Here is a 23,062-nt window from a genome sequence, read left to right as displayed (position 1 = left end):
GCAGGTTCTCCAACACCCAAGCTGGCCCCGATGCTGGTCAGTTCATGGAAAATGTCCAGGTTCCAAGCAGGAAGGAGCAAGAGGGTGGACTGGCCCAGGTGGGCACCTGAGTCTGTCCACCTGCAAGGCCCCTGCACTGTGAGGAGTGGGCCTGCTGGAGAGCTAGTGGCTGAGCCAGAGTGGCCGAGCCGGTGACCGTCTGGGTCTGAGGGCTGTGCTTCCTGAGAGAGTAGCTGCCTTTTACCAGAGTCGCCTTCGTTCAAGCGCTGAAGTCATTTTGGTTGTTGTGTTTTAAAGGAAAGGTCACAGAGGGCGACCTAAGTGTCTGAGGGTCAGGAAGGGCTGCTTGTGACTCGCAGCCCAGGGCCCTCCCTCAGCCCCTTGCTGTCTCCACCTGCAGAAGGGCCAGTGCACCTCCTTGGACCAGCTGCCTTGCGATTGGAACTAAGTGAGAGAATAAGCCCGCGGACGGTGCTCCTTCTTGCGCTGGACCTAGCTCCAGGCGCACTCCTCTTCATCCGGGATGTCTTGATAGCGATCTCCCTTTCCATCACTTTCCCGCTTGCTACGGTAAACACACAGCATCTGGAGGGGTGGCGCGGGGGACAAGGATGACCACCCTCTGCTGAGCCGCAGTGTTTCCTGCTCACCCTGGAGCCCCACTGGAACCTCTGCCTTGGCGCCTGTGTCTGAGCTGAGCCACCCCACGCTTGGCCCTTCTGCAACTCCACGAGGAGACACGGCCCGCCCCACGCTGCCCCAGGACACCTGGCTCAGCCCCTGAGCCCACAGCCCCGGGGCCAAGCCCTCCCTCAGCCCCTTGGGGGGAGCCCTGTCCCCCAGGCCCCATCCTTCCACTGGAGTCTGCCCGGCCTCCTCCTTCCCCTCCAGTCTTCCCTTGCTGAGGTCGCCCCTGCTCCCTGTGAACCCACCTACACTTCCTCCCCCACCTCCCTTCTCCACCACACTCCTGGCTCCTCACCAGCGCTGCCCTGTGTCCATGGGCACCCTCCGTAGAGGCCGGAGGCACCCTCCACCCCGACAGACGGAGCAGGCCAGCCAGGCATGCCTTGTCCCTCCAAGGTCAGCAGCATGTGGACTGGGGAATTGTTCCCACGCAGGACACGGGACACATCAATCCACGGTGGGCCCCACACAAAGGGAAGCACAGGATAAGCGAGCACTCCTGCCTCATTCCCTGCAGACTGCCTGCAGGCCTCTTGGGAAGAGGCCCTGGGGATCTGGGGGAAGAAACGACTCCAAGGAACCAGGCACAGCTGGACACAGGCAGGAACCACCCGGCTCCAGCCTCCAAGAGCTGCCAAGTCCGCTCGCTTTTGTAGAGGTCTTGGCGACTTTCCTTAACCAGGTCTGTGCTACACAAATCCCTTTACTAGGGAGGCAGTCAGCACCACGGGGGTCGGGGTGTTACTTGCCTTAGGAAAGAAGTTTTAAAATTAGAGCTTTTGACAGGTGACACTGTACACCGGTGGCATTACAATTCTTGCTGCCTGAAATCAGTTCATGTCCCTCATTCTGGGATCAATATTCCTCAACAAATAATGCAGAGCCTCTTTGGGCTTCCCTTCGGAAACAGACTCCATGTTTTCCAGGGAATCTCCACGCAATGTGTAAGGCAGCTGGGAACTCTGAGGGGTGAGGCCGTTTGTCTGGAGGCCGTCTGTCTCGGTGTGGTGGAGAAGAGCCCAGCCCTGAGGGTGTGCGGTGGTAGGTAGACAGCTCAGCGTCCACTGGCTCTGACCCAAGCCCCCGCATCCTGGGCAGTCCTTGACTCCGACAGCTCCCACCTCCAGTACAGAATGCCCCCCACACTTCCTGCCTCACGTTCTCCTTCATTTCGATCAGCCCACAGGTAGAAGCAACCCAGGATTTCAAGGCAATTCAAGGCACAGGGGTAGGGGAGCTGACAGGTGAACACCACCCTCAGCTGCGTCTTCGGGGAGCAGAGCTCCCATGCCAGCAGTAGCCAGCTGGGGATGTGCCCTTTGGCTCCTGTTGCTGCCTAGTCCTGTGCCCAGCACCCCGGGCCACCTCCAGAGTAAATGGGGTGACCCAAGCCAGGGCTTTGCTCCCTCTCGTAATGACAAGACCGTGGCCACCTGGTACCCAGAGAGCCACCCGGTTGGGCGCCCAGCTGTGAAGCCCTCCCGACTCTCCGCTGCAGCCTCTGCCCACAGCTCACTTTCCTTCCACCAGGAGCCTGTCCTTCCCTCAGCCCGGTGACCCCGGAGCCCAGTGGAGCTCGTGAAGGGGCAGTCCTCTGCCAGGCCACACCCAGGACACTTTGACTAAGGTCTGCGTGTTGCTTAAACTCTTCAGCATCCCGTTCAGAACTTCTCACTCGGGGAGGAAACACTTGCACGGCTACCTCATCCTTCCCCACGCGGGACTCTGCGTCCCACCTGCATTCCTGCTCAGAGCCTCCTGCAGTTGTCAGTGTCTCGAAGACCATCCCAGGGCCTGTCCACAGCCAGAGCTGGACATGCCTGGCCACTGAGTGGAGGGCCAAGTGCTCCGAGTGCTTGGGTTGTGGAGATGACCACATTGTCCTTCCAAAGTCCTGGGCCCAGTTCTACTCCTGGCGGACCCCGTGGAAGTTCCTATTTTAAAGGGGCGACATCAGGAGAGGCTCCTTGACAGCTCCACCCGCCAGAGGCAGCACCGCCACAGCACCCGCGGTCAGCTTCACAAGGACAGGACTCGAGAGCGTCCTCCTCCTGGCGTGTCCTGAGCTTTGCAGACTTCAGCCTGTGCCCCGTGTGCCCACCCAACCACTGCGGAACTGCAACCCAGCCTTTCACCCAGGGAGCTGCGAGTCTCGTCTCTGGCGTGCAGCTTCTCCGCAGCCAGGGGACTCCTGTTCCAGAGCATGTCAGCGCGGCACCTCCGCCAGGCGCGGCCCGGCCCTCGGTGGGGTTGCTGCCTTCCTTCATGGATGTGACTTGGGCTAAACCAACACTCCTTTGAGACTCTCCGGGTCAGCACCCCAAGGACAAGGCTGCTTCACACTGCAGGCTGCTCTTGGGACTCGACACCCGGAGGAGATGGTTTCCTCCCTGAGGGACCTGCAGGCCACCCTCATCACGTGCAAATGTGCTGACCACATGGCAAAATGGTGCTGGCCAGCCATGGACCCAAAAGGACTGGGCTCATGGTGTGGTCACATGTGGTCTTTTCCAGGCCTCTGCCCAGCAGAGACGCACGCCCCCCGCCTCAGCAGCACTGTGGAGCTCTGCAGAGCAGCCCCAGGGCACAGGTCATGCTGACAGCGTGTTGGATGCAGTTGGGTGGAGCACAGCAATGAGACCCTCTGGCCTTTGGACACACCAAGTTCTGAGTTCCTGGAGAGCCAGATGCGCTCTCTCCACAGGCCAGCACCATCCTTCTGACCAGTCGCAGGGCCCTCACCCACCTCCTAGCATGGAAGAAGGAGGTGAGGCAGATGGACTGAGCTGTCCACAGGTCTGCATAACAGAGTCCAGGCCAGGCCAGCAGCACTGCAAACCCCAAGGGGAGCTAACATCCCTCATTTCCTGTCAAGGAAAGCATGATTATTCTGGCAGAAAAGAACAGATTCCAGCAGCCAAACCAGAAAAGAGATGGAATTCTCAGAAAAAATTCCAGATGACCCTCAGCTGGCTGTCCAGCATGCTGTCCAGAGGAAAGACCCCTTGACCTCGATGGATGAGACGAAGTGCTCAGCACCCCACATGCCCAGAACCTGGTGCAGCCAACCGTGAGGACTACAGCTAAGTGTTCTCAACTTCTGCTTCTCTGGAAAGCACTGGAAGGAGTCACAGGGACTCAGTTTCCAAACGCAACCTTCGGGTGGGCATGGTGTCCATCCCAGGGAATCATCCACACAGAGGCACCCCGAGCACATGCACAGCTGCTGGGAGCGTGCTCACACAGGCATGCACACTTGCAGGCAATGCACACGTGCACACGCTGCGCCCTGTGGTGTCCCTGGAAGCATCCTGCAAAACACAGGGTCCCCTCCAGAGGGAAGCCACCCCTTCAGGAAACAATGCCAGCAGAGCCACTACCAGAAGCCCGCAGACCCATGTGCCTTCGGTCACATGTCAGGGAGCCCTGGGCAGCGGCTAGAGCACAGCGGGGCAGCTGGGTCTCAGGACCACAGAAGCCCCCGCAGCTCTGCTGGTGCTGTGCTCGGCCTCGAGGTGGGCCTCTCGGGGAGGCAGCAGCACCCACCTTCCTCTCCGGCCCCTCCCACATCCCCAGGGAGTTTTCTTCCGTGTTTCAAATGGGAAGAGTCCTGTGGTCTCCATCCTAAGGCAGCATAAGAAGAGGATTTTTGCAGAGGGAAAAATAAATCCACTGACAGATGGAACAAATGTAAATGAACACTAAACAACCTGAGAGCAAATGAGCAGCTCTAAGCTGGAATGCGATTGTTTTATTACACTCGTCCTTTCTCTTCCTCCCCATTTCCCACACAGGATCACACTGTACAGTGCGGTTTTCCTGCAATCACATGGCCGCTTGTACACAGAGTGACCACAGAAAAGAGTCCGCCTTGCAGAATGAAGGCTGAAGTCCCAGAGCCCTGGTAGGGCAGGAGATGTGAGGGCCCCTCCCGTCCTACAGGACAGGTGCTCACCACACAGACTTCTCATGTCTGTCCATGTGGTACTCAGCCTAGACCCGTCCCCATGGAGTCCAGGCCTGTGGAGAGTATGTCTTGCTGGAAACCAAGTCCTGGAAATATCACTTTGCAGGACACATTTGGTGTGTTGAGGGACAGGACGCTGCATTGAAAGTGGTCTGGGCATGGCAAGTGTCCATGAGACTTACCGCCAAGAGCAGCCTGTGAGTGACAGGGTCCCACTATGGCTGCCAGGAATGGCAGACCTTTGAGGTGACCAGGCAAGAATGGCTGCCCAGGACTCTGTGCCAACTGTATGGGAACTCCTGGGCACTCAGGTGGAACCAGAGGGTACCCAGGACAAAATTGCTATCTTCATGTTCTGCAGGGGCAGCAGAGGGCCAGGGTGCCTGGGGCTTGCCCTGGTGTCTCACAACTGAGACTTCTTGGCACAAATGTCCTGGGGACTCCTGAGCTAAGGTCCCTGAGCGTGAGCTCTGGCGGCTTGCTTCCCCAGGAGCAGAGCCGATTGCCTGGGGAGGCTGGAGATGAGGCCAGGGTGTTCGGAGTCATTCTCGTGACTGCACTGGGCCCAGGGTGCCAGCCCGTGGGTCCACGGGAGATCCCAGGAGGGCCTGGTCCTGGACATCTCCTCTGAGCCCCCTCTCAGGCCTCAGCAAAATCCCCGATGCAGGAGTTGCCACCTCCATTTCCCTATGGTTTCCCGGCCCTGTTGCTGGTGAGAGGCACCCGCCTCCCCCAGACCTTACTGCCTGCAAACCTGGGAACCTCTCTGATCCTGGCCTGCGAACATCTCTTCGTGACACTGGACCAACTGACTGCAGCCTGCCTGAGATGTTTGACCCTGAGAAACCACGGAGAGGCTGTAGCCGGGAGACGTGGGCAGCTGGGCTCAAGCTGCAGCTCCACTCTGGAAGCTTCTCCCTCCTGGCCACCGTGACCTCCTGGCAGGAACAAGAAAGCCTGTCAGTGCATGAACCCATCACTCCACGTGGTTCTGACCCAGACCCACTTCTCAGCACCACAGTGGTCCAGCAGGCAGACTCCAGCACCCTGGAGCCTCTGCTCGGGGGCCACAGACTGAGGGCGTGTGTGAGGTTCCACGGACAGCGGGGCTGAGACAGCAGCAGAGTGGAGACGGCAGCCACATCCCTGGCAGGAAGCTCCAGCGTCCAGCGACGCCTCGCCCTGGGTCCAACACAGACACAGCACATCAGCTCTGACCTGCAGTCCAGGCTTGAGAGGGAAGCAGCCATCAGGCAGAGACCAGTGCTGTCCACACAGGGCAGACCACTGCATGGGGAGAGCCCTGACCTCCCAGCAGCACCAAGCACTTGCAGGTACGTTGTGTTTCTTGGGTAAAACATGCATTTAGCTTCCCTCCAGGGCTCCAGTCCAGCCGGAATCACTCCCTCCGTTGTTCTGTCTCCCGGCTCTTCAGTCCCTTTGTGCACAGGGGCCCAGCCTGTCCTCCACAGGTAGGCCACATCCACCCGCCCACAGCTGGGGTGTCGGCGGCACCTCCGTCCTGGCCCAGTTGCTCGAGGACCCTCTACGGCTCCAGCTTCTGCTTTTTTCAGCCAGGGCATGTTTCCCTGCAGCCTCTCTCCCTTCCCTCGTTGTCTCTGTCCTGTTCGCTTGTCTTCCATCCAGGTTGGACTCCACCATGACCCTCAGACACCCCAAATCAGCTTGCGTGAGTGCGAGGGCCCCGGAAGCACTGCAGCCTCCTGTCCTGTCAGACCCCAAACCAGCCATGGGAGGAGCCGGGCTGCTGGGCTGCACTGCAGGCCCTGAGGGGAAAGTCCTGGGTTACCTAGAGCTCCTGGGCCTTCCGCGGGGACCACGAGCCTGAGGTCACAGGAGCCTGTGACAGTGACGCCTGTCACTCTGTGGGAAGCAAAACCTCAGTGCTCCTTGTTTGGAATTTTCTCCCTTCCCCCCAGCAGAAGCCCTGCTAATACTTCTTAAAAAAGGGAGAGAGATTCATTTATAGAAAACCTTGTTTATAATTTATTTCCGGTTGTTGATCTTTGAAGTATAAAAATGAGGCTCTAACTAAATGCAGGGTTTCAGTGATGAAATTTTGATCATGTGAACAAATAAATAAATATTTACAGTCTTTTGCAAAACAAATAGTTCATTAACCTAGATGAAAAGGTTTTTTTTTTTCTTTTTTTTTAAAAAAGACATAAATAATTTACAATATCATATGGTACATTCTGGGTATTCACATCCTCCTCTCCACACCCTCTCGCCACCCAACCAGCCCCAAGAGAAGCCCACACACGCTCTGCACAGCATCACATTTAATGATGTCTCCCAGCCCTTGCCGATCTTAGGAACACACGTCCACACAAGCGGAAGTGCAGCAAACAGGGTGATCAGCTCGAAGGAAGCAGCAAATGAAGTGGTATCAACATGAAGCGTGTTAGTTGAGACAAGAGTGATGGGTTCCTCTATTAGACACAGAAACACAACCACATGGACAGAAAGGGAGACCCTGCCCCGTGCCAGGCAGACAGATGAGCTCTCCACTCACCGGGGGGTGGGCAAAGCCAATTCCTGCAGGGGAATTGCAGCTCACAGCCAGAAGTCGAGTTGGGTCCATTGCTGTGTGACTGATGACTGGGCGTGTCTGGCAAGACCCCCGCTGAATTTTCTTCAGCATTCAAATTTTTAAAAATTCTATGTACAACAGGCAGGCAACAGTAAAAAATGTTGACTTGAAAACCACTGGAAGCAGTGTATGTTAAGGCCCTGGCCCTTCAGGCTTCCTTCCTGTTCACCCGGCATCTCACACCAGGCCTTAACATGCAGAATTACAGTACAAAGCCTCAAATTTAGACAGCAGGTATTTGGCTGCAAGTGTGTCTTTATATTATTACATCCTGTTACATGTTTATTTCTTGAAATTATGCTACATACATGTTACTCAAAATGTTTGAAATAAGTTATTGGTGGCTGGAGTGCATTTTTTATTCACTTAATAAATATTGGCAAAACACTTACAGCTGGAACCTTAACAAAATGTGTTACAGAGTTGGATAAAAGCAACTCTCCCAGTTTCCAAAACCTAGAACTTGAGTCGGGCACCCAAGTGCACGTGCTGACTGGCTCGCCTGCTTGGCTTCTCCCCAGTAGCAGGGACCAGGCAGAAGCCAAGCAGCAACCCAGTGCAGAGAACAGCACCGGTCATGCTGGCCGGGCACTTCGCATGCTGCCTAGCAGGACTAGCAGCTGCGCAGAGGCACTGGCTCTGCTGAACTTCTGCCCTAAGGAGACTCTACCAGGCCCCAGCTGGAGCCATGGAAAGCCCGTTTCTCAGGGACAGTCCCTCTTGGTGTCCCACCAAGTGTGAGGCCATCCACTGTGGGCCAGGAAGGTACCTGTCTGCTTTTGGAATGGTTTTCCATATTTTGGGTGCTCAGCACCTTGCATCATGGATGCCAGCTGAAGCTCATGTGACGAGCATCTGCTGACTCTTCCTCACTGGACCAGCCCACGTACCTACCTGACCCTCCCTCTGATGGACTTCAGGGGTTGGTGTGTCAGTGGACAGCACTAACCCAAGGACAGCAACAACGCTAGCACTGGACGTGGTTGAGAAGTACTTTTCATGCTTAATTTATGTTACTGACTTATGCACAGGATCCCCTTCACCTCCATACACACATAAATACAGTAAGTGCATCTCAAATGTAAACGTCATTCTTTTTAAACAAACAAGAAAAGACAATGCAGTCATGCTCAAGCTCCACTCCACGTGGAGTCTCAACGCTCCTGCCACGCGCCCGCACTGGGTCAGGTGTTCCTCTCTGGGTTCCGTCAATGTCTGTCCTCAGTGGCACATGGACTTGGGGTTGATGCGCGAGGTGAAGAATGGACCAGAGTTAGGGTAGAAGAACAGGAAATGCTGCTAAAGAGAGAGAAGCTGCAGGTGCCAGGATGGACCAAGTGTCCAGGAAACAGCATTTGCAGAACGTTGCTGGAAATGTGGCAAGTCTTGTCGTCGTCATCTAGGCATCTGGAAGAAAAGCAAGAAGCAGAGTTAGGGCTACTGGACCACAGAGGTCTTCTATTCTGTTTTACCTACAACCTCATGTGTTGTTGCTTTAATTTTAAAATGACATTAATAGGATAAATGGATGGGTAGATGGATGGATTGGTGGGTGGGTGGATGGAAAGATGGATGGATTGGTGGGTGGGTGGGTGGATGGATGGATGGATGGATGGATGGATGGATGGATTGGTGGATGAATGGATGGATGGATTAGTGGATGAATGGATGGATGAATGATGGATGGATGGATTGGTGGGTGGATGGATGGATAGATGAATGAATGGGTGGATGGATGGATGCACAGGTGTTTGTATGTATGTACGTATGTATGTATGAATGGATGAATGGGTGGCTGTATAAATGGAAACATGAAATGTCCTCAATGCCATCCTAATATAATGAAAAGGAAACTTTACTAGAAGCAAGAAGAGAAAGAATTTTCATCTTCCCTTCTTTCTGCTTTGTATGTGTGTTTAGTGTGTGGCCTTTGAGAGGCATCTCTGAGCTTTTCTTACCTCAACTGTAGAAGGCATGGGGTTTGACTAGACTATAGTCGAGTTCCCTTCCAGGCTTATGATATTTCGATTCAAATACACTCCTGGATGTATAACTAGAAAGAAACTCTCTTCCTTCCCTTCCTTCTCCATCCCTCCCTCCTTTATTCCTTCTTCCTCCTTCCTTTCTTTCTTCTTCCCTTCATTTCTTCAATTTTTAGCAAAGACAATAATCTGAAATGCCTTTAGAGGCTCAGAGAGATGAACAGTGCTCAAGCTATGGGCTCTAGTTCATGGGGTAAAACCTTATGAATAATCAAAAGAGTTTGTCCTACCAAGTGCTTTCAAATTCAGCTCAAAACTACAATGACAATCACAAAACTCACAACTAAGCTTCCCCCATGAGCCCCATGTCAGGAGCAGGCAGGCTCTGAGGCGTGGCTTCCCATGGGTTTGCTGCTTGGGGCGCGGCTCCTGTAGTGGGAGCCGACGGTGGTGCGCACCCACCTTTGCACTCGTACTTGAGGTCGGAGAAGTAGACCATCTCTTGAGAGAACACAAACAGCCCTAGGCGTCCCCCGGCATAGGTTTGGTCATAGATTGGTCCCGAGTCTGCCATGACCTGTTTCCCTTCATGCACTAGGACTCTGAAAATGAGGTCAGGGAGGAGAAGTCGAGCTCTGGGAAGCGAGGGTCACAGGGAGTTTGCCCACAACACCAGTTTCCAGAGGGGCTTTGCCCCAGGAGCCGAAGCAGTCTGGAGGGCGAGGGTCCCACCCCTGAGCTCCAGCTCCAGCGGCCTTCATCTCACGCTCACACCCTGAGACCACCGGCCTCTCCCCACCAGGAGAGTGGTACAAGAGCAGCACCAGGTCTGCTGTCCCTGCCTTGTGCAGCCTGACCTGCGGGTGCTCCCACAGGAGAACCCCGTGTCCCTCCATGGGGCTGTGCACCCCACCTACACCAAGGGCCTGTGCTCCTGGCCTCTGCAAATCTCAGTGGGCCTGCAGTGAGCTCAGTGCTGAGGACTTGCCAAGCAGGTACTAGGTCCTGGGCTCAGCACAGCAGAAAACAAGCAAACAAACAAACAACAAAAACACCAGAATCCAACTGCATCACTTAATTTTGCAAGATATTATTTTAAATAGTGCCCATTTCATTTTAATCAAAATCTATCACAAATGCAGTCTGCAGCTAGGCTATGAGAACAGACTCTTGGCTTGAGAGTTGTGGACACTTTTACTCAAACACGTGTCTGGGTTCAGCCAGGCACAGGTCAGAAGTAAGGAATAACCAGGGATCTCTGCCGTGGAAGAAGCTCCTGCCTTCCTGCAGTGGCCTCAGGTACCCCTCGGGAGGGAAGATGCCCATTCTTGCCAAGCTATTTTAACAAGACAAGTTTTATTTTCTCCTTTCCAAGGTTTTGAAAATAAATGATGTGTTGCAGAGACACATTACTTATTGCAGAGGCCGTCCAGAGCTGGCTCCAGAGGAGAACCCGCAGCACTCCCTGTGCATCGCTGCTGCGGACACCCCTGCCACGCAGCGGGACTCATCCTGGAGGGCAGCGGGCCCTGGGCCTCCCTTACCTCATGTAGCCCGTCTTCGGCCTGTGAACCAGGTGCCACCGGTATGCAGTGTAGTCTTTCCAGCCAATGTTTTTGGGGTCGTGCCACAGGGTGCGTACCTGAGGGGACAAAGGTCAGCCTTCAGCCCACTGGGCACGCCAAGCCTCCACCACACCCGGTCTGCCACTCAGATACGTGTGTCTCACACAGCCCTGCGGGTCTTAAGGAACGACACTGTACAGTGTGGTTCAGTGGTCAGAGCAAGGCGTCACGGACCCAAATTCAGAACCTTCTGCCTTCTCAATTTGGGACTGGGGAAAACACTTATAGGCTTGGAACTCAGTCCTCCCTGCCTGTAAGCAGTGGAAGTAGGTGTGATTTGCAGGAGGGCTACCATCCTGTTCATGGACACACCAGGTGTGCTGCCTTTGAGGAAGCAGGACTTGGCAGTGGTCACTAAAATGTCTGCCACGGGGGTCAGAATTCACGAGGGCAGGGCGTCCTGGGGTGGGCGGGACTGCAGGCGGTGTCCAGGGGCTGGCGCCGGCTGCCGGCCTCACCTGCCCCTCCGTGTTGCCTGTGTGCCACAGGGCATTTCGCAGGTGCTCGCCGGTGCCTGTGGTGGAGTTGACCACCTTGAGGGACACCCCGGAGTAGCCGTACGCCCGGCTGGGCTGGTCCTCCCAGTAGGTCTGGGTGACTTGCTTCCACATCACCACGTAGAAGCGGCTGCTCGACTGGTAGCCAAAGACGAAGCCCGCGTAGTCGTCATCCCGGTCGGTGTTGACGTAGAACGTGCCGCTGAAGTCCACCGACCCAAACTCATCGAAGCCTGGACACCAAGGGACACGGGGGTTCCATGAGAGGCAGCGGAGCAGCCATCGGACAGCTGCCTAAAGCCACCAGGCAGATGTTCCTCTGTCCTTCAAGCCAGGTTCTTCGCTGTGACATCCATCAGTGTGGAATTTAAGGGTTCCCAGGGCCAATTCGTGGGCACAGTCTTCACTGTGTGGCGTGAGGGGACCAGAGGGCTTGCAGGGCACTCAGGCACCCGCTCCTGTCCAGGGCGCGTGGGCAGAGGGCTTCACAGGCCCAGCGAGTCCGTGCCTGTTGCCAGGGTCACGCTAAGCCCGCCCACAAGACCTGGCAGTACCCTCTGGGTACCTGGTGGCATCTGCCAGCTCTCATGCTCACCTACAGCAATGCCGGGGTCCGAGTTGGCTGTCTGGACCAGCTCCTTTCCTTGGTGACGGATGACCCAGTTGGGGTCGATCTGGGTGGTCCCCTTGGGGTCCAAGGGGACCATCTGGAAGTTCCTGAAGTCGGTCTCGCTGATGGCGTTGTTTTCAGGACACACGTCATCGATGTCAGGGACGTTGTCATTGTCAAAATCGTCTTTACAGATATCACCTCGCCCGTCACCTATTCACAATCAGAAACGGGGACTCGTGGGTGGCTTGCCACTGCCTGGCGGGGAGGGGACGACACTGGTCCCCTCAAGTCTGAGGACGGCAGAGCAGGGACCGGCTCTGAGGTGTCCAGCCTGAGCCTGCACGGAGTCCTGCACCCTCCAGACATCGCTGCGGACTGCTCTGGAAAGGGTCACTCAGAAAGACCCGCCCAGGCCCAGTCTCTGCACACGTCACCTGTGCTCAGGGCCAGGAGACCTGGAGCTGTCCAGGAGAGGCCGGCAGACCCCAGCTCTCCACAGCTTCCTGGTCCCGTCACCTGGAGCAGAGCTCCCGCACCAAACAGGACTTTCCCCAGGGGTAGGCGGGCTTCCTTTCCTTGAGACCTTCTTGTCCGATTCTCAAAGAGACTGGCAGGGTGGGGGCTGCATACCCCTCAGGAGGCAAAGGGAGATGGACGGGAGACCTTAGGCTGCCCAGTCCGAGGCCACCACAGAAGCCCAGCGTGGTCGACCAGCCCAGGGTGCTGCCTCTTGTCTTAGAAGAGGGAGAGACGCCGAGCTGGACAGCAGGGTGCTGCGCGGCTCCCTGCCACTCTTGGCTGGCTGGAGTCCTGTTGGGTGACTTGCTCCGACTCTGCTCCAGGCACGCGGTCATGTGCAAGACCTCTCAAACCGTTAACATGCTCCCCCACCCAGCCCCCTTGCTGGTGAGGACCACCAGGGCAGGAAACCCGCCTCCCGGCAGGGCAGCCCTGAAAGCCCGCTCCCAGGCTCTTGTATCCAGGTTAGCCTTGGCGCCATGCTAGAATCCCCCCGGAGCCCGGTCAGGGGCCTGAAGCTGCCCTCGGGTCCCGGAGTCTCTCCGTGTGCTTCTGAGTGAGGCTTGGCTTCCCAAGACCACTCATCCACTTGTGAGGACGCGCGTCTTCCACAGGGGCTTGAGGCGGTGGGTCCACTCCGTCAGCCACTCGCTCGTGACCCCACTGCCCGTGAGCACAGCCGTGCAGTGTCTGCTGTGCATGCAGCATGAAGGACTGCAGTCCACCCTGTGGCCTTCCTGCCTCAAGAGCCAAGACGGCTGCAGGCCACGGACTAACCGCGGCTGCTGGGCAAAACGGCCCCCTCCACTCCCCACAGGGAGTTCTCCTGGTCCCTCACTGGCCTCCGCACTGACCTACTTCTTTCTAAGGCGTCAGAGTCCAGGAGGTGACCAGATGCCAGCTCCGACCTCATCACATCCTGCACACCCGCTCTGTCTTCCGAGGAGGACACAGCAGGAGGCTGAAGCCCGAGAGAGGCTGGGACGGCCAGGCGAGACCACTGGGGTCTCGAGGGCAGAGCCTGGGGTCCCCAGTGGCCATCCTCCACCTTCGCTGCCCTGGGCAGTCTCCTCCGCAGCCTCGGGCCTACCATCCAGTCCCCCTGCCCAGCCATCCCCCGCTCGGGCCTACTGTCTAGGTCCCCTGCCCTGCCGACCCCGCCTGGCCTACCATCCACTCCCCCCACCTGCCGTCCCCGCCTGGCCTACCGTCCACTCCCCCCACCTGCCGTCCTGCCTGGCCTACCGTCCACTCCCCCCACCTGCCGTCCCGCCTGGCCTACCGTCCACTCCCCCCACCTGCCGTCCCCGCCTGGCCTACTGTCCACTCCCCCCACCTGCCATCCCGCCTGGCCTACCATCCACTCCCCGTGCCTTGCCATCACCCACCTGGCCTACCGTCCACTCCCCCCACCTGCCGTCCCCGCCTGGCCTACCGTCCACTCCCCCCACCTGCCGTCCCCGCCTGGCCTACCGTCCACTCCCCCCACCTGCCGTCCCCGCCTGGCCTACTGCTGGCCTACTGTCCACTCCCCCCACCTGCCGTCCCCGCCTGGCCTACCGTCCACTCCCCCTGCCCGGCCATCCCCTGCTCGGGCCTACAGTTGCATCCTCCTGCCCACCGTCCCCCTCTTGGGCCTACAGTTGCATCCTCCTGCCCACCGTCCCCCTCTTGGGCCTACCGTCCGCCCCCCGCCCACCGTCCCCCTCTTGGGCCTACCGTCCGCCCCCGCCCACCGTCCCCCGCCTGGCCTACCGTCCGCCCCCCGCCCACCGTTCCTGGCTGGCCTACTGTCCGCCCCCCGCCCACTGTCCCCCTCTTGGGCCTACCGTCCGCCCCCCGCCCACTGTCCCCCGCCTGGCCTACCGTCCACGCCCCCTGCCCGCCATCCGCCTGGCCTACCGTCGGCGTCCTCCTGCCCCGGGTTGGACACCAGCCGGCAGTTGTCCCTGTCGTCGGGGACGCCGTCGTTGTCGTCGTCGGAGTCGCAGGCGTCGCCCCGGCCGTCGCCGTCGTGGTCGGCCTGGCTGGCGTTGGAGACATAGGGGCAGTTGTCCTGGTTGTTCTGGTGGCCGTCGTCGTCGATGTCCTCGTTGTTGTCGCACTCGTCTCCCACCAGGTCGTTGTCCAGGTCCGTCTGCGAGACAGGGCAGTGGACACGGGGTCGCAGGAGGAAGGGCCGGGGGTCCTGGGGAGAGACCCCAGGGCGGGCTCGGGTCTGCAGAGAGGAGGGCTCTCCACTGGCCAGGGGGCTCTGGAGCCCCGCAGGGACTCGGTCACTACGGGGGACTTTGGGGAGAGCTTTTCTCTGGGAAAAGCCCCCCACCACTCAGCCAGGCCTCTCGTGTGGGGGTGCGTCCTCCTCTCCTTCAGAGGCCAGCCTGGACATGGCGCCAAGACTCATGCTTGTAACGGGTGTCCAGCTGCAGCAAGCGTGGAAAGGCCACTGCCCAGACGTGCAAGTCCCAACTGAGATGACGGGAACGCCGTGCTGTCACGTGCTGGCAGAGCTGCTGTGTCCCCTCAGGCCCTGGGCCTGCCCACAGTCACTCCTCACCTGGTCGGGGTTGTGCATCAGGGGGCAGTTGTCACAGTGATCGCCCACTCCGTCCCCGTCTGTGTCTCTCTGGTCGGTGTTGTAGACATAGGGACAGTTGTCTCGCTCGTTGAAGACGTCTGTGCGTGGCAAGAAGAAAGCGTCTCGTGCGGAGCTCAGGGAAAGCGCGGGCTGCTCTCACTGGGCCACTCACGCTTTCACTTAAACCGTGAAAGGCCAAGCCTGGGGTCAGGGGAGAAGTCCACAGACTGGGCAGCAGTGGCACAGCCCCAGTGCAGACGGGCCGGCTGCGGGCAGGTGGGCAACAGCGGCTCCTCCCGGCTTGCTCCAGCATCAGGGCCCGGCTGCTGGAGAGACTCAGGAAGCACTGAGTCGGGGGCACCTGCCCTCCAGGCACACAAGCAGGCCACCACCTGGCGGGGACTGGCAGGCCTCAGGTGCGAGGCCCTATTTCAGGAAGTCTGAAGATGGGCAACGCATTCAATTAGTACCAGAGCTAGGAAAGCAAATAGCCCTGGACGAGGTGCTGCCCAATGACAAAGCAGAGCACCAACTTGGTGAGTCGAGGGACCCAGGTGACCGGGGAGACTCGGCCGGGCCTCTGCCAGGTGGGGCAGGCCTGGGAGGTCACCTAGGGTCCAGTCAAGAGACTCCTAAAAGCTAAGAGCATGTGGGCTTCAGGGCATGCAGGCCAGTCCAGTTGGAAGTGGGGCTCCACCTAACTGTCCTGGGGCCAGGGCAGCAGAAACAGGCTGAAGGAGTTCTGATGACAAAGTGCACTTTGGGGCACAGTGAAGGTCAGAGTGAGTCAGACGGGCCGAGGATGGTCCCTGAGGGGACGCCGGAGACAGGGAGCGAGGTGTGCAGACAGGAGTGTGAGAAGCAGAGGCAGATGGAGCACTAACTCCTAAGGAAGGAGTGAATGGCCACAAGGCAGGGGTCACGGAGCTCGTTCCCACAGACAGGAGGGCTCAGGGCTGGAGCCAGCCTGCAACATGACCCAGGCCTCACTGCACACCTGCTCTGCAACAACTGCCTTGGGACCCGGGCAGGTGGAGCTGAGGTGGCAGGCAGCTCCCGGGGGCTCCCCAGGAGCCGCTTGATGCGGCTGGTGGGAGTTCTAACAGAGGTGTGCACTGGAGAGGCTAGCAGGGGGCCAGCGTGCAGGGCTATGAGGAGGGGTCAGGGACAGGGGACCCTGCCCTCGTGCTTCCCCACAGGTGGGAAAATGCAAGGGCAGAATAAGGGTGGGCTCCCGAGGGCCAGGAGGGAGGGGTCCTTCGGTCCCCTGCCAGTGTGGACAGCAGGTGGAGTGCAGAACACGAGGCAGAAGGAAGCATGGCGTCTCCAATGCCATCACCCTGGCATCCATGCAGGACTTGCTGAGGGGCACAGGGACCAAATCCAGGTGCTCAGTCCCCGCGTAAGGATGCGGCAGGTGCACAAACTTTTGCACACCTGCGTCTTCTTTCCCCGTGGTGAAAGCCACCTCTAGAGGCCTACCAGACCAAGGTAAATGCTGCACTGACGTGTTGCAAATCTCTCTGCACTCACCAAGTCCTTGATGCAGCCCCTGCCCAGACTGAACTTCACATCATGAACCTAGGCATGCGTCCTGGAAACAAGAGGAGCAACTGACCGTCCCCATCGATGTCTACGGAGCAGGCATCCCCCTCTCCGTTGCTGTCTGTGTCAATCTGTGCTGAGTTGTGCACATAAGGGCAGTTGTCACAGCGGTCCCCAACCTCATCCTTGTCATAGTCAGACTGCCGGGGATTGAAGAGAAGCTGGCAATTGTCCTAGGAACATGAAGGAAAGGTTTAAGAAAGAGCACAGCAGTGCTGGGTCAGTGGGCTGGCCTCCCAGCCATGTGCTGCAGGCAGACTGAAACACCCACACAAAGAAAACAGGTGAGTCAGCTGGACCAGGCATGAGCAAAGACATTGACGCATCTGTCCTGTCTGGCAAATATGATGACCATCTACTTCAGGGTGAGATTTCTATGGCAAATATGATGGACCATCTACTTCAGGGTGAAGTCCACTGACTGAGAAGAGGAGTGATGAGTGAGAGGATGAGTGAGTGGGTGAGTAGTGGAGTGAGTGCATGAATGAGTGAGTGAGTAGAGGAGTGAGTAGAGGAGTGAGTGGAGGAGTGAGTGGAGGAGTGTGTGGAGGAGTGAGTGGAGGAGCGAGTGGAGGAGTGGAGGAGTGGAGGAGCGAGTGGAGGAGCGAGTGGAGGAGTGTGTGGAGGAGTGTGTGGAGGATTGTGTGGAGGAGTGAGTGGAGTGAGTGTGTGTATGGAGGAGTGAGTGGAGAAGTGTGTGGAGGAGTGAGTGGAGGATCGAGTGGAGGAGTGGAGGAGCGAGTGGAGGAGCGAGTGGAGGAATGAGTGGATGAGTGTGTGGAGGAGTGAGTGAAGGAGTGTGTCGAGGAATGAGGAGTAGTGAGTGGAGGAGTGTGTGGAGGAGTGAGTGGAGGAGGAGTAGAGGAGAGAGTGGAGGAATGAGTGGAGGAGCGAGTGGAGGAGTGAGTGGAAGAATGAGTGGAAGAGTGAGTGGAGGAGCAAGTGGAGGAGTGTGTGGAGGAGTGAGTGGAGGAGTGAGCTCAGGAGAGAGTGGAGGAGTGAGTGGAGGAGTGAGTGGCAGAGCGAGTGGAGGAGCGAGTGGAGGAGCAAGAGGAGGAGAGAGTGGAGGAGAGAGTGGAGGAACGAGTGGAGGAATGAGTGGAAGAGTGAGTGGAGGAGTGTGTGGAGGAATGAGTGGAGGAGTGAATGGAGGAGTGTGTGGAGGAATGAGTGGAGGAGTGAGTGGTGGAGTGTGTGGAGGAATGAGTGGAGGAGTGAGTGGAGAAGTGTGTGGAGGAGTGAGTGGAGGAGTGAGTGGAGGAGTGTGTGGAGGAATGAGTGGAGGAGTGAATGGAGGAGGAATGGGGGAGAGAGTGGAGGAGAGAGTGGAGGAATGAGTGGAGGAGTGTGTGGAGGAGTGAGTGGAGGAGTGTGTGGAGGAGTGTGGAGGAGTGAGTGGTGGAGCGAGTGGAGGAGTGTGTGGAGGAGCAAGAGGAGGAGAGAGTGCAGGAGAGAGTGGAGGAGTGAGTGGGGGAGTGAGTGGTGGAGCGAGTGGAGGAGAGAGTGGAGGAGTGATTGGAGGAGAGAGTGGAGGAGAGAGTGGAGGAGCAAGAGGAGGAGAGACTGGAGGAGAGAGTGGAGGAGTGAGTGAGGAGTGAGTGGAGGAGTGAGTGGAGGCGTGAGTGAGTGGAAGTTGAGAGTCAGGCATGGAGAGGGCTGAACACAAGCCTAGGCATATGGTCCTCCCTGGGGCAGTGCTGCCTGTGCTTGTGGGCAGCCGAGGCCAGCGGAGGACAGGGGAGCTCTCTGGCGGTGTGCTGGCTCTCACTGGTCCTGCGGTGGGAAGCAGGCACAGGAGTTCACACAGAAGGAAGTGGGGCGCGAGCACACCTGCTGCAGAGCCCACCAGCACACCACGCTTCTGCAGGTGACGCGCTTTACCAGAGGCCTGGGAATAGCCCCTTCAGTGGGCATCAGATTCGTATGGCAAGGTCCAGTGCACCTGCCTGCTCTGCCCACCTCTCCACCCCTGTGCCCCAGGTTCTCAGTGCCCACACCCCTGTGCCCCAGGTGCACGGTGCCTACACACCCTCCCAGGTGCATGGTGCCCATACTCCCTCCCAGGTGCTCAGTGCCCACACGCCCTCCAGGTGCTCAGTGCCCACACGCCCTCCAGGTGCGTGGTGCCCACATCCCCTACCTTCTCATCGCTCACACCGTCATTGTCATCGTCCTCATCGCAGGCATCTCCAATTCCGTCCTTGTCAAAATCCTCCTGCCCAGAGTTAGGCAGCTGGGGACAGTTGTCCTGTGGGAAGAGGGGCAGTGACGGTAAGCTGTCTGCAGAGCCTCGTCTCCATGGTGAGGTGGACGGCAGCAGTGAGCTGGAGCCACAGCGTGGATGTCAGACGTGGTCCTTGGCTGGAGGCAGGGCCCTGCAGCGGGGCTGAGGCTGTGCTTTTCCTTGGACTTGGTCCCCGTGCCGGGAGCTGAGAGGAGAGCAGCGGTGTTCTGAGCCCAGGGCCAGGAGAAGTCACCAACAACGCAGAGGAGAAGGCTGCGAGGGGCCGCAGTCCCGGACAGGCGGGAATGTTCCCTACACGACCTCGGCCCAGAGGAAAGGCGCCCAGGCCTGCGTCCAGCCCTCGGGGCCAGCAGCATCCAAGGAGAGAGCCTCCAGGGAGTGCGGCCTGAGGCTGCGGACCTGATGCCACTCCCCTAGTCGGCTCCTCACACGGGCGAGGACACCTGCGGGCAGGGAACGCCTTCTGCAGCTCCTCTGGGCTGAGACACAGACCCTGGAAATACCAGCAGGTGGAATGCAGACCGCCTGTCATGGGGACGCAGAAGCGGGGCCAGCTCCTCCCAGGGGACCCTGCATGCAGAGCCCTGGCACCGGGGGATGAGGTGACAGTGAGGACGTGGAACCCAGGGAAGACCCACCCCACACGGAAGTGGACGTGGGAGCAGGAGGTGGTTCCTTCAGTCTAACTGCTAGTCCTTGGTCCTCACAAGTATTGTACAGATGACAGACAGGTGGACAGAGAGAGAGTGAGGAGGAAAGGGAACTGTGATGTGCCTGCTTGGAGTTGGAAATCTCCCGTCTGCACTCCCACCGAGTCTGTAGAAGTCTGGGCGTTCCCTAGCAGGGGCCTGGCCAGGAAGGGTGGCAGGGCCAGCAGACGCAGCAGGCTGGGAATCACCCTCGTGGGCAGAGAGCGTTTCTAGCTGTGCTTGGGTCACCGTTGCCACCCTTGGTCAAGAGCGACGGAGGAGCACGTTTCAGAGGTGCTCCTGGCAGCTCCGTGAGTCTGCAGTGATGCCGTGGGGCACTGGGGAGCACCACGTTTGCTCCCCGAATGTCCACTCACTTCCTGGGCTCTGGGGCAAGTGTACCTCACATGGGACAAGAACAAATGTCACCCATGGTGGAAGACGTGGTCATTAAGCGTCTCAGTCAGAAGGCTTGCTCTGGGCCACCAGATGGGCCCTGAGCACAGTCTCCTGCATCCCAGTAAAGGCGAGGCCGGGGGTGGCAGGGAAGCACGGGGCAGAGAGTGGTGTGGGGACAGCAGAGCCCAGAGCAACGGGGCCACAAGCCCAAGAGCCCCGGAGCCCCTGAAGTTGAAAAGGGCAGGGAGGGTCATCCCTGGGCCTCTCGAGGAGCCGCCTATGCTGCCTTAGCCCCACGGGGCTCAAGAACCGCAAACGGACACCTCCTGTTGTTCAATGCCACGGGGGCCCTGGCACTGTGATGCAGCCCATGTGGACCCTAAGGGCGCAGGCGCTCCCGGGACTGCCTTGCTCCTAATCCTGCGGCACATCTGGGTCTTTGTGGAGAACATTGCCGAGACGGGGGCCACCTCATCTGGGACATTCCTGCCTCTGCACCCCCAGCCAGGTGTGGGCCTCGCCAACTCTCTCATCTGCTCTCCAGGTCGAGTGCTGGGTGTGTCCATGCTCAAGTGCTGGGGTGCATCCTGCCAGGCTCCAGCAACCAGCCCTGGAAGGCGCACGCTGCTGGTGGTCCCTGGGGGGCAGGGGACCCACGGAGAGGACCAACCTGGGAGGCACTCCTTCCACCAGGGCTAACCGCAGGGCCTCCGGAACCCTCGGGCCCTTTGGCACTGCGGGGTGTGGGAGGAGCGTCCGCAGCTGGCGGCTGTGCGATCTGGGGCACTTTGTGGGCACTGGCCAGCCCCGCCTCCCCGGAGGCACTGCTGGGAGGAGAGGGCTCACCTTGAGGCAGTGGTAGGTGGCGTTGGTGGCGCAGACCAGGTTGCTGTTGGGCCAGCCGTCCAGGTCCGAGTCCTCCCCACAGATGAGCCCGTCACCCGCGTAGCCCGTCTGGCACTCGCACTTGAACATGGGGTCGCTGAAGTGGCCCAGGTAGATGCAGTCTGCGTGCTTGTGGCAGTTGTGCGTCTTCTCCTTGCAGGGGTTTTCCGGCTCACACTCCTGTGGGACGGAGGGTCTCGGCTCGCCAGCAGGCCCTGGTGGGGAGGAGGGCCAGGGCAGCCCAGGGAGCTGCGGGGAGGCCCTCAGCAGCAGCAGCCTTGCTTCTGGGCCCACCTGGGCTCCCAGGTGCTGTCGCTGGCTGAGGTCTGAATGTGTCCCCACACAGCTTGTGTGGAAAAAGGTCCCCGGCACTGGCCCTGGGGCTGGACCTGGTGGGAGGTGAGGTCGTGGACTTTCCTGCCTGTTCAGTGCCAAGTCTGCCTGCATCCCCAGATCCTGGTCCTCCACTGTCCATCCTGGGCTCCCGGCCTTCAGAACTGCCCCTGCTACTCCCTCATAAGTGCTCTGCTACAGCAACACCAGACAGAGGAAGACCTGTGCCCTGGGGCTCCGGCAGCCCCAGCCTTGGCAGGAGCAGACGCCTCCTGGGATGGCCCAGGCAGGGCTGGGAATGGCGGCAGGGAAGGCAAGCCCGGCTCACCTGCTTTTCTGTCCTGGCTGCCTCCAGACCCACCCCAAAGGGCTGGCTCCCCTTGTAGCGCGGGGGACAGGGCAGGCAGTGGAAGCCGGGCTGGGTGTTGATGCAGCGGGAAACTTTGTTGGTGGAGAAGCAGATGTCGGTGACCACGGCGCACTAGGGGACAAGGCAGACGTGAGCGCTGGCCCCCTCAGCACCACGGGCACTCCACCCCATGTAGACAGCACCTACCTCGTCCAGGTCCTCGCAGTGGCTGCCATTGCCCAGGAAGCCCACTGGACAGGAGCCGCAGGACCAGGAGCCATCGGGGAAGCTGTTGCACTGGGCTCCGGGAAAGCAGGGGTTGGACAAGCACCCATCTGTACCGGGAAGACAGGCTGAGCCCACGCCAGAGGCCCGGGCGCAGGGGCAGGCACAGGGCCGCTCCTCACAGGGACTGAGCTGCAGCTGAGCTACCACCCGGCACTGCCCGCCTGCCACTCCCCAGGAAGCTCCTCCCACACTCTGCCACCACACCCCCCTGGGGACAGCTCTCTGTCACTGTCACCACACCCACCTGGGACAGCTTTCTGTCACTGTCACCCACACCCACCTGGGACAGCTCTCTGTCACCGTCACCCACACCCACCTGGGACAACTCTCTGTCACCGTCACCCACACCCACCTGGGGACAGCTCTCTGTCACCGTCACCCACACCCACCTGGGACAGCTCTCTGTCACCGTCACCCACACCCACCTGGGACAACTCTCTGTCACCGTCACCCACACCCACCTGGGGACAGCTCTCTGTCACCGTCACCCACACCCACCTGGGACAGCTCTCTGTCACCGTCACCCACACCCACCTGGGGACAGCTCTCTGTCACCGTCACCCACACCCACCTGGGACAGCTCTCTGTCACCGTCACCCACACCCACCTGGGACAACTCTCTGTCACCGTCACCCACACCCACCTGGGGACAGCTCTCTGTCACCGTCACCCACACCCACCTGGGACAGCTCTCTGTCACCGTCACCCACACCCACCTGGGGACAGCTCTCTGTCACCGTCACCCACACCCACCTGGGACAGCTCTCTGTCACTGTCACCACACCCACCTGGGACAGCTCTCTGTCACTGTCACCACACCCACCTGGGACAACTCTCTGTCACCGTCACCCACACCCACCTGGGACAGCTCTCTGTCACCGTCACCCACACCCACCTGGGACAGCTCTCTGTCACCGTCACCCACACCCACCTGGGACAGCTCTCTGTCACCGTCACCCACACCCACCTGGGACAGCTCTCTGTCACCGTCACCCACACCCACCTGGGGACAGCTCTCTGTCACCGTCACCCACACCCACCTGGGACAGCTCTCTGTCACCGTCACCCACACCCACCTGGGGACAGCTCTCTGTCACTGTCACCCACACCCACCTGGGACAGCTCTCTGTCACCGTCACCCACACCCACCTGGGACAGCTCTCTGTCACCGTCACCCACACCCACCT

The 23,062-nt window shown here is 59.1% G+C and overlaps 1 protein-coding gene across 1 annotated transcript in view; it reads right to left on the bottom strand.

Annotated features, from left to right (window-relative positions):
* Positions 1-6,743: 6,743 nt before the first annotated feature.
* Thbs2 (thrombospondin 2) overlaps positions 6,744-23,062 on the bottom strand; it is a 33,488-nt gene continuing 17,169 nt past the window's right edge. The window contains exons 11-22 of the mRNA XM_047558278.1: positions 21,795-21,922; positions 21,567-21,719; positions 20,867-21,085; positions 18,828-18,935; positions 16,701-16,860; positions 15,062-15,180; positions 14,407-14,641; positions 11,968-12,195; positions 11,334-11,605; positions 10,795-10,892; positions 9,713-9,852; positions 6,744-8,675 (exon numbers count right to left, since the gene is read on the bottom strand). Coding sequence (XP_047414234.1) covers positions 8,668-8,675; positions 9,713-9,852; positions 10,795-10,892; positions 11,334-11,605; positions 11,968-12,195; positions 14,407-14,641; positions 15,062-15,180; positions 16,701-16,860; positions 18,828-18,935; positions 20,867-21,085; positions 21,567-21,719; positions 21,795-21,922 — 1,868 coding nt within the window. The 3' untranslated portion in view covers positions 6,744-8,667. The remainder of the gene's footprint in view (positions 8,676-9,712; positions 9,853-10,794; positions 10,893-11,333; positions 11,606-11,967; positions 12,196-14,406; positions 14,642-15,061; positions 15,181-16,700; positions 16,861-18,827; positions 18,936-20,866; positions 21,086-21,566; positions 21,720-21,794; positions 21,923-23,062) is intronic.

Source organism: Sciurus carolinensis, chromosome 7 (genome assembly GCF_902686445.1).
Source record: "Sciurus carolinensis chromosome 7, mSciCar1.2, whole genome shotgun sequence".
Classification (NCBI taxonomy): Eukaryota; Metazoa; Chordata; class Mammalia; order Rodentia; family Sciuridae; genus Sciurus; species Sciurus carolinensis.
Note: the sequence above shows the minus strand (reverse complement) of the source record. Positions and strands in the feature narration are given on the sequence as shown.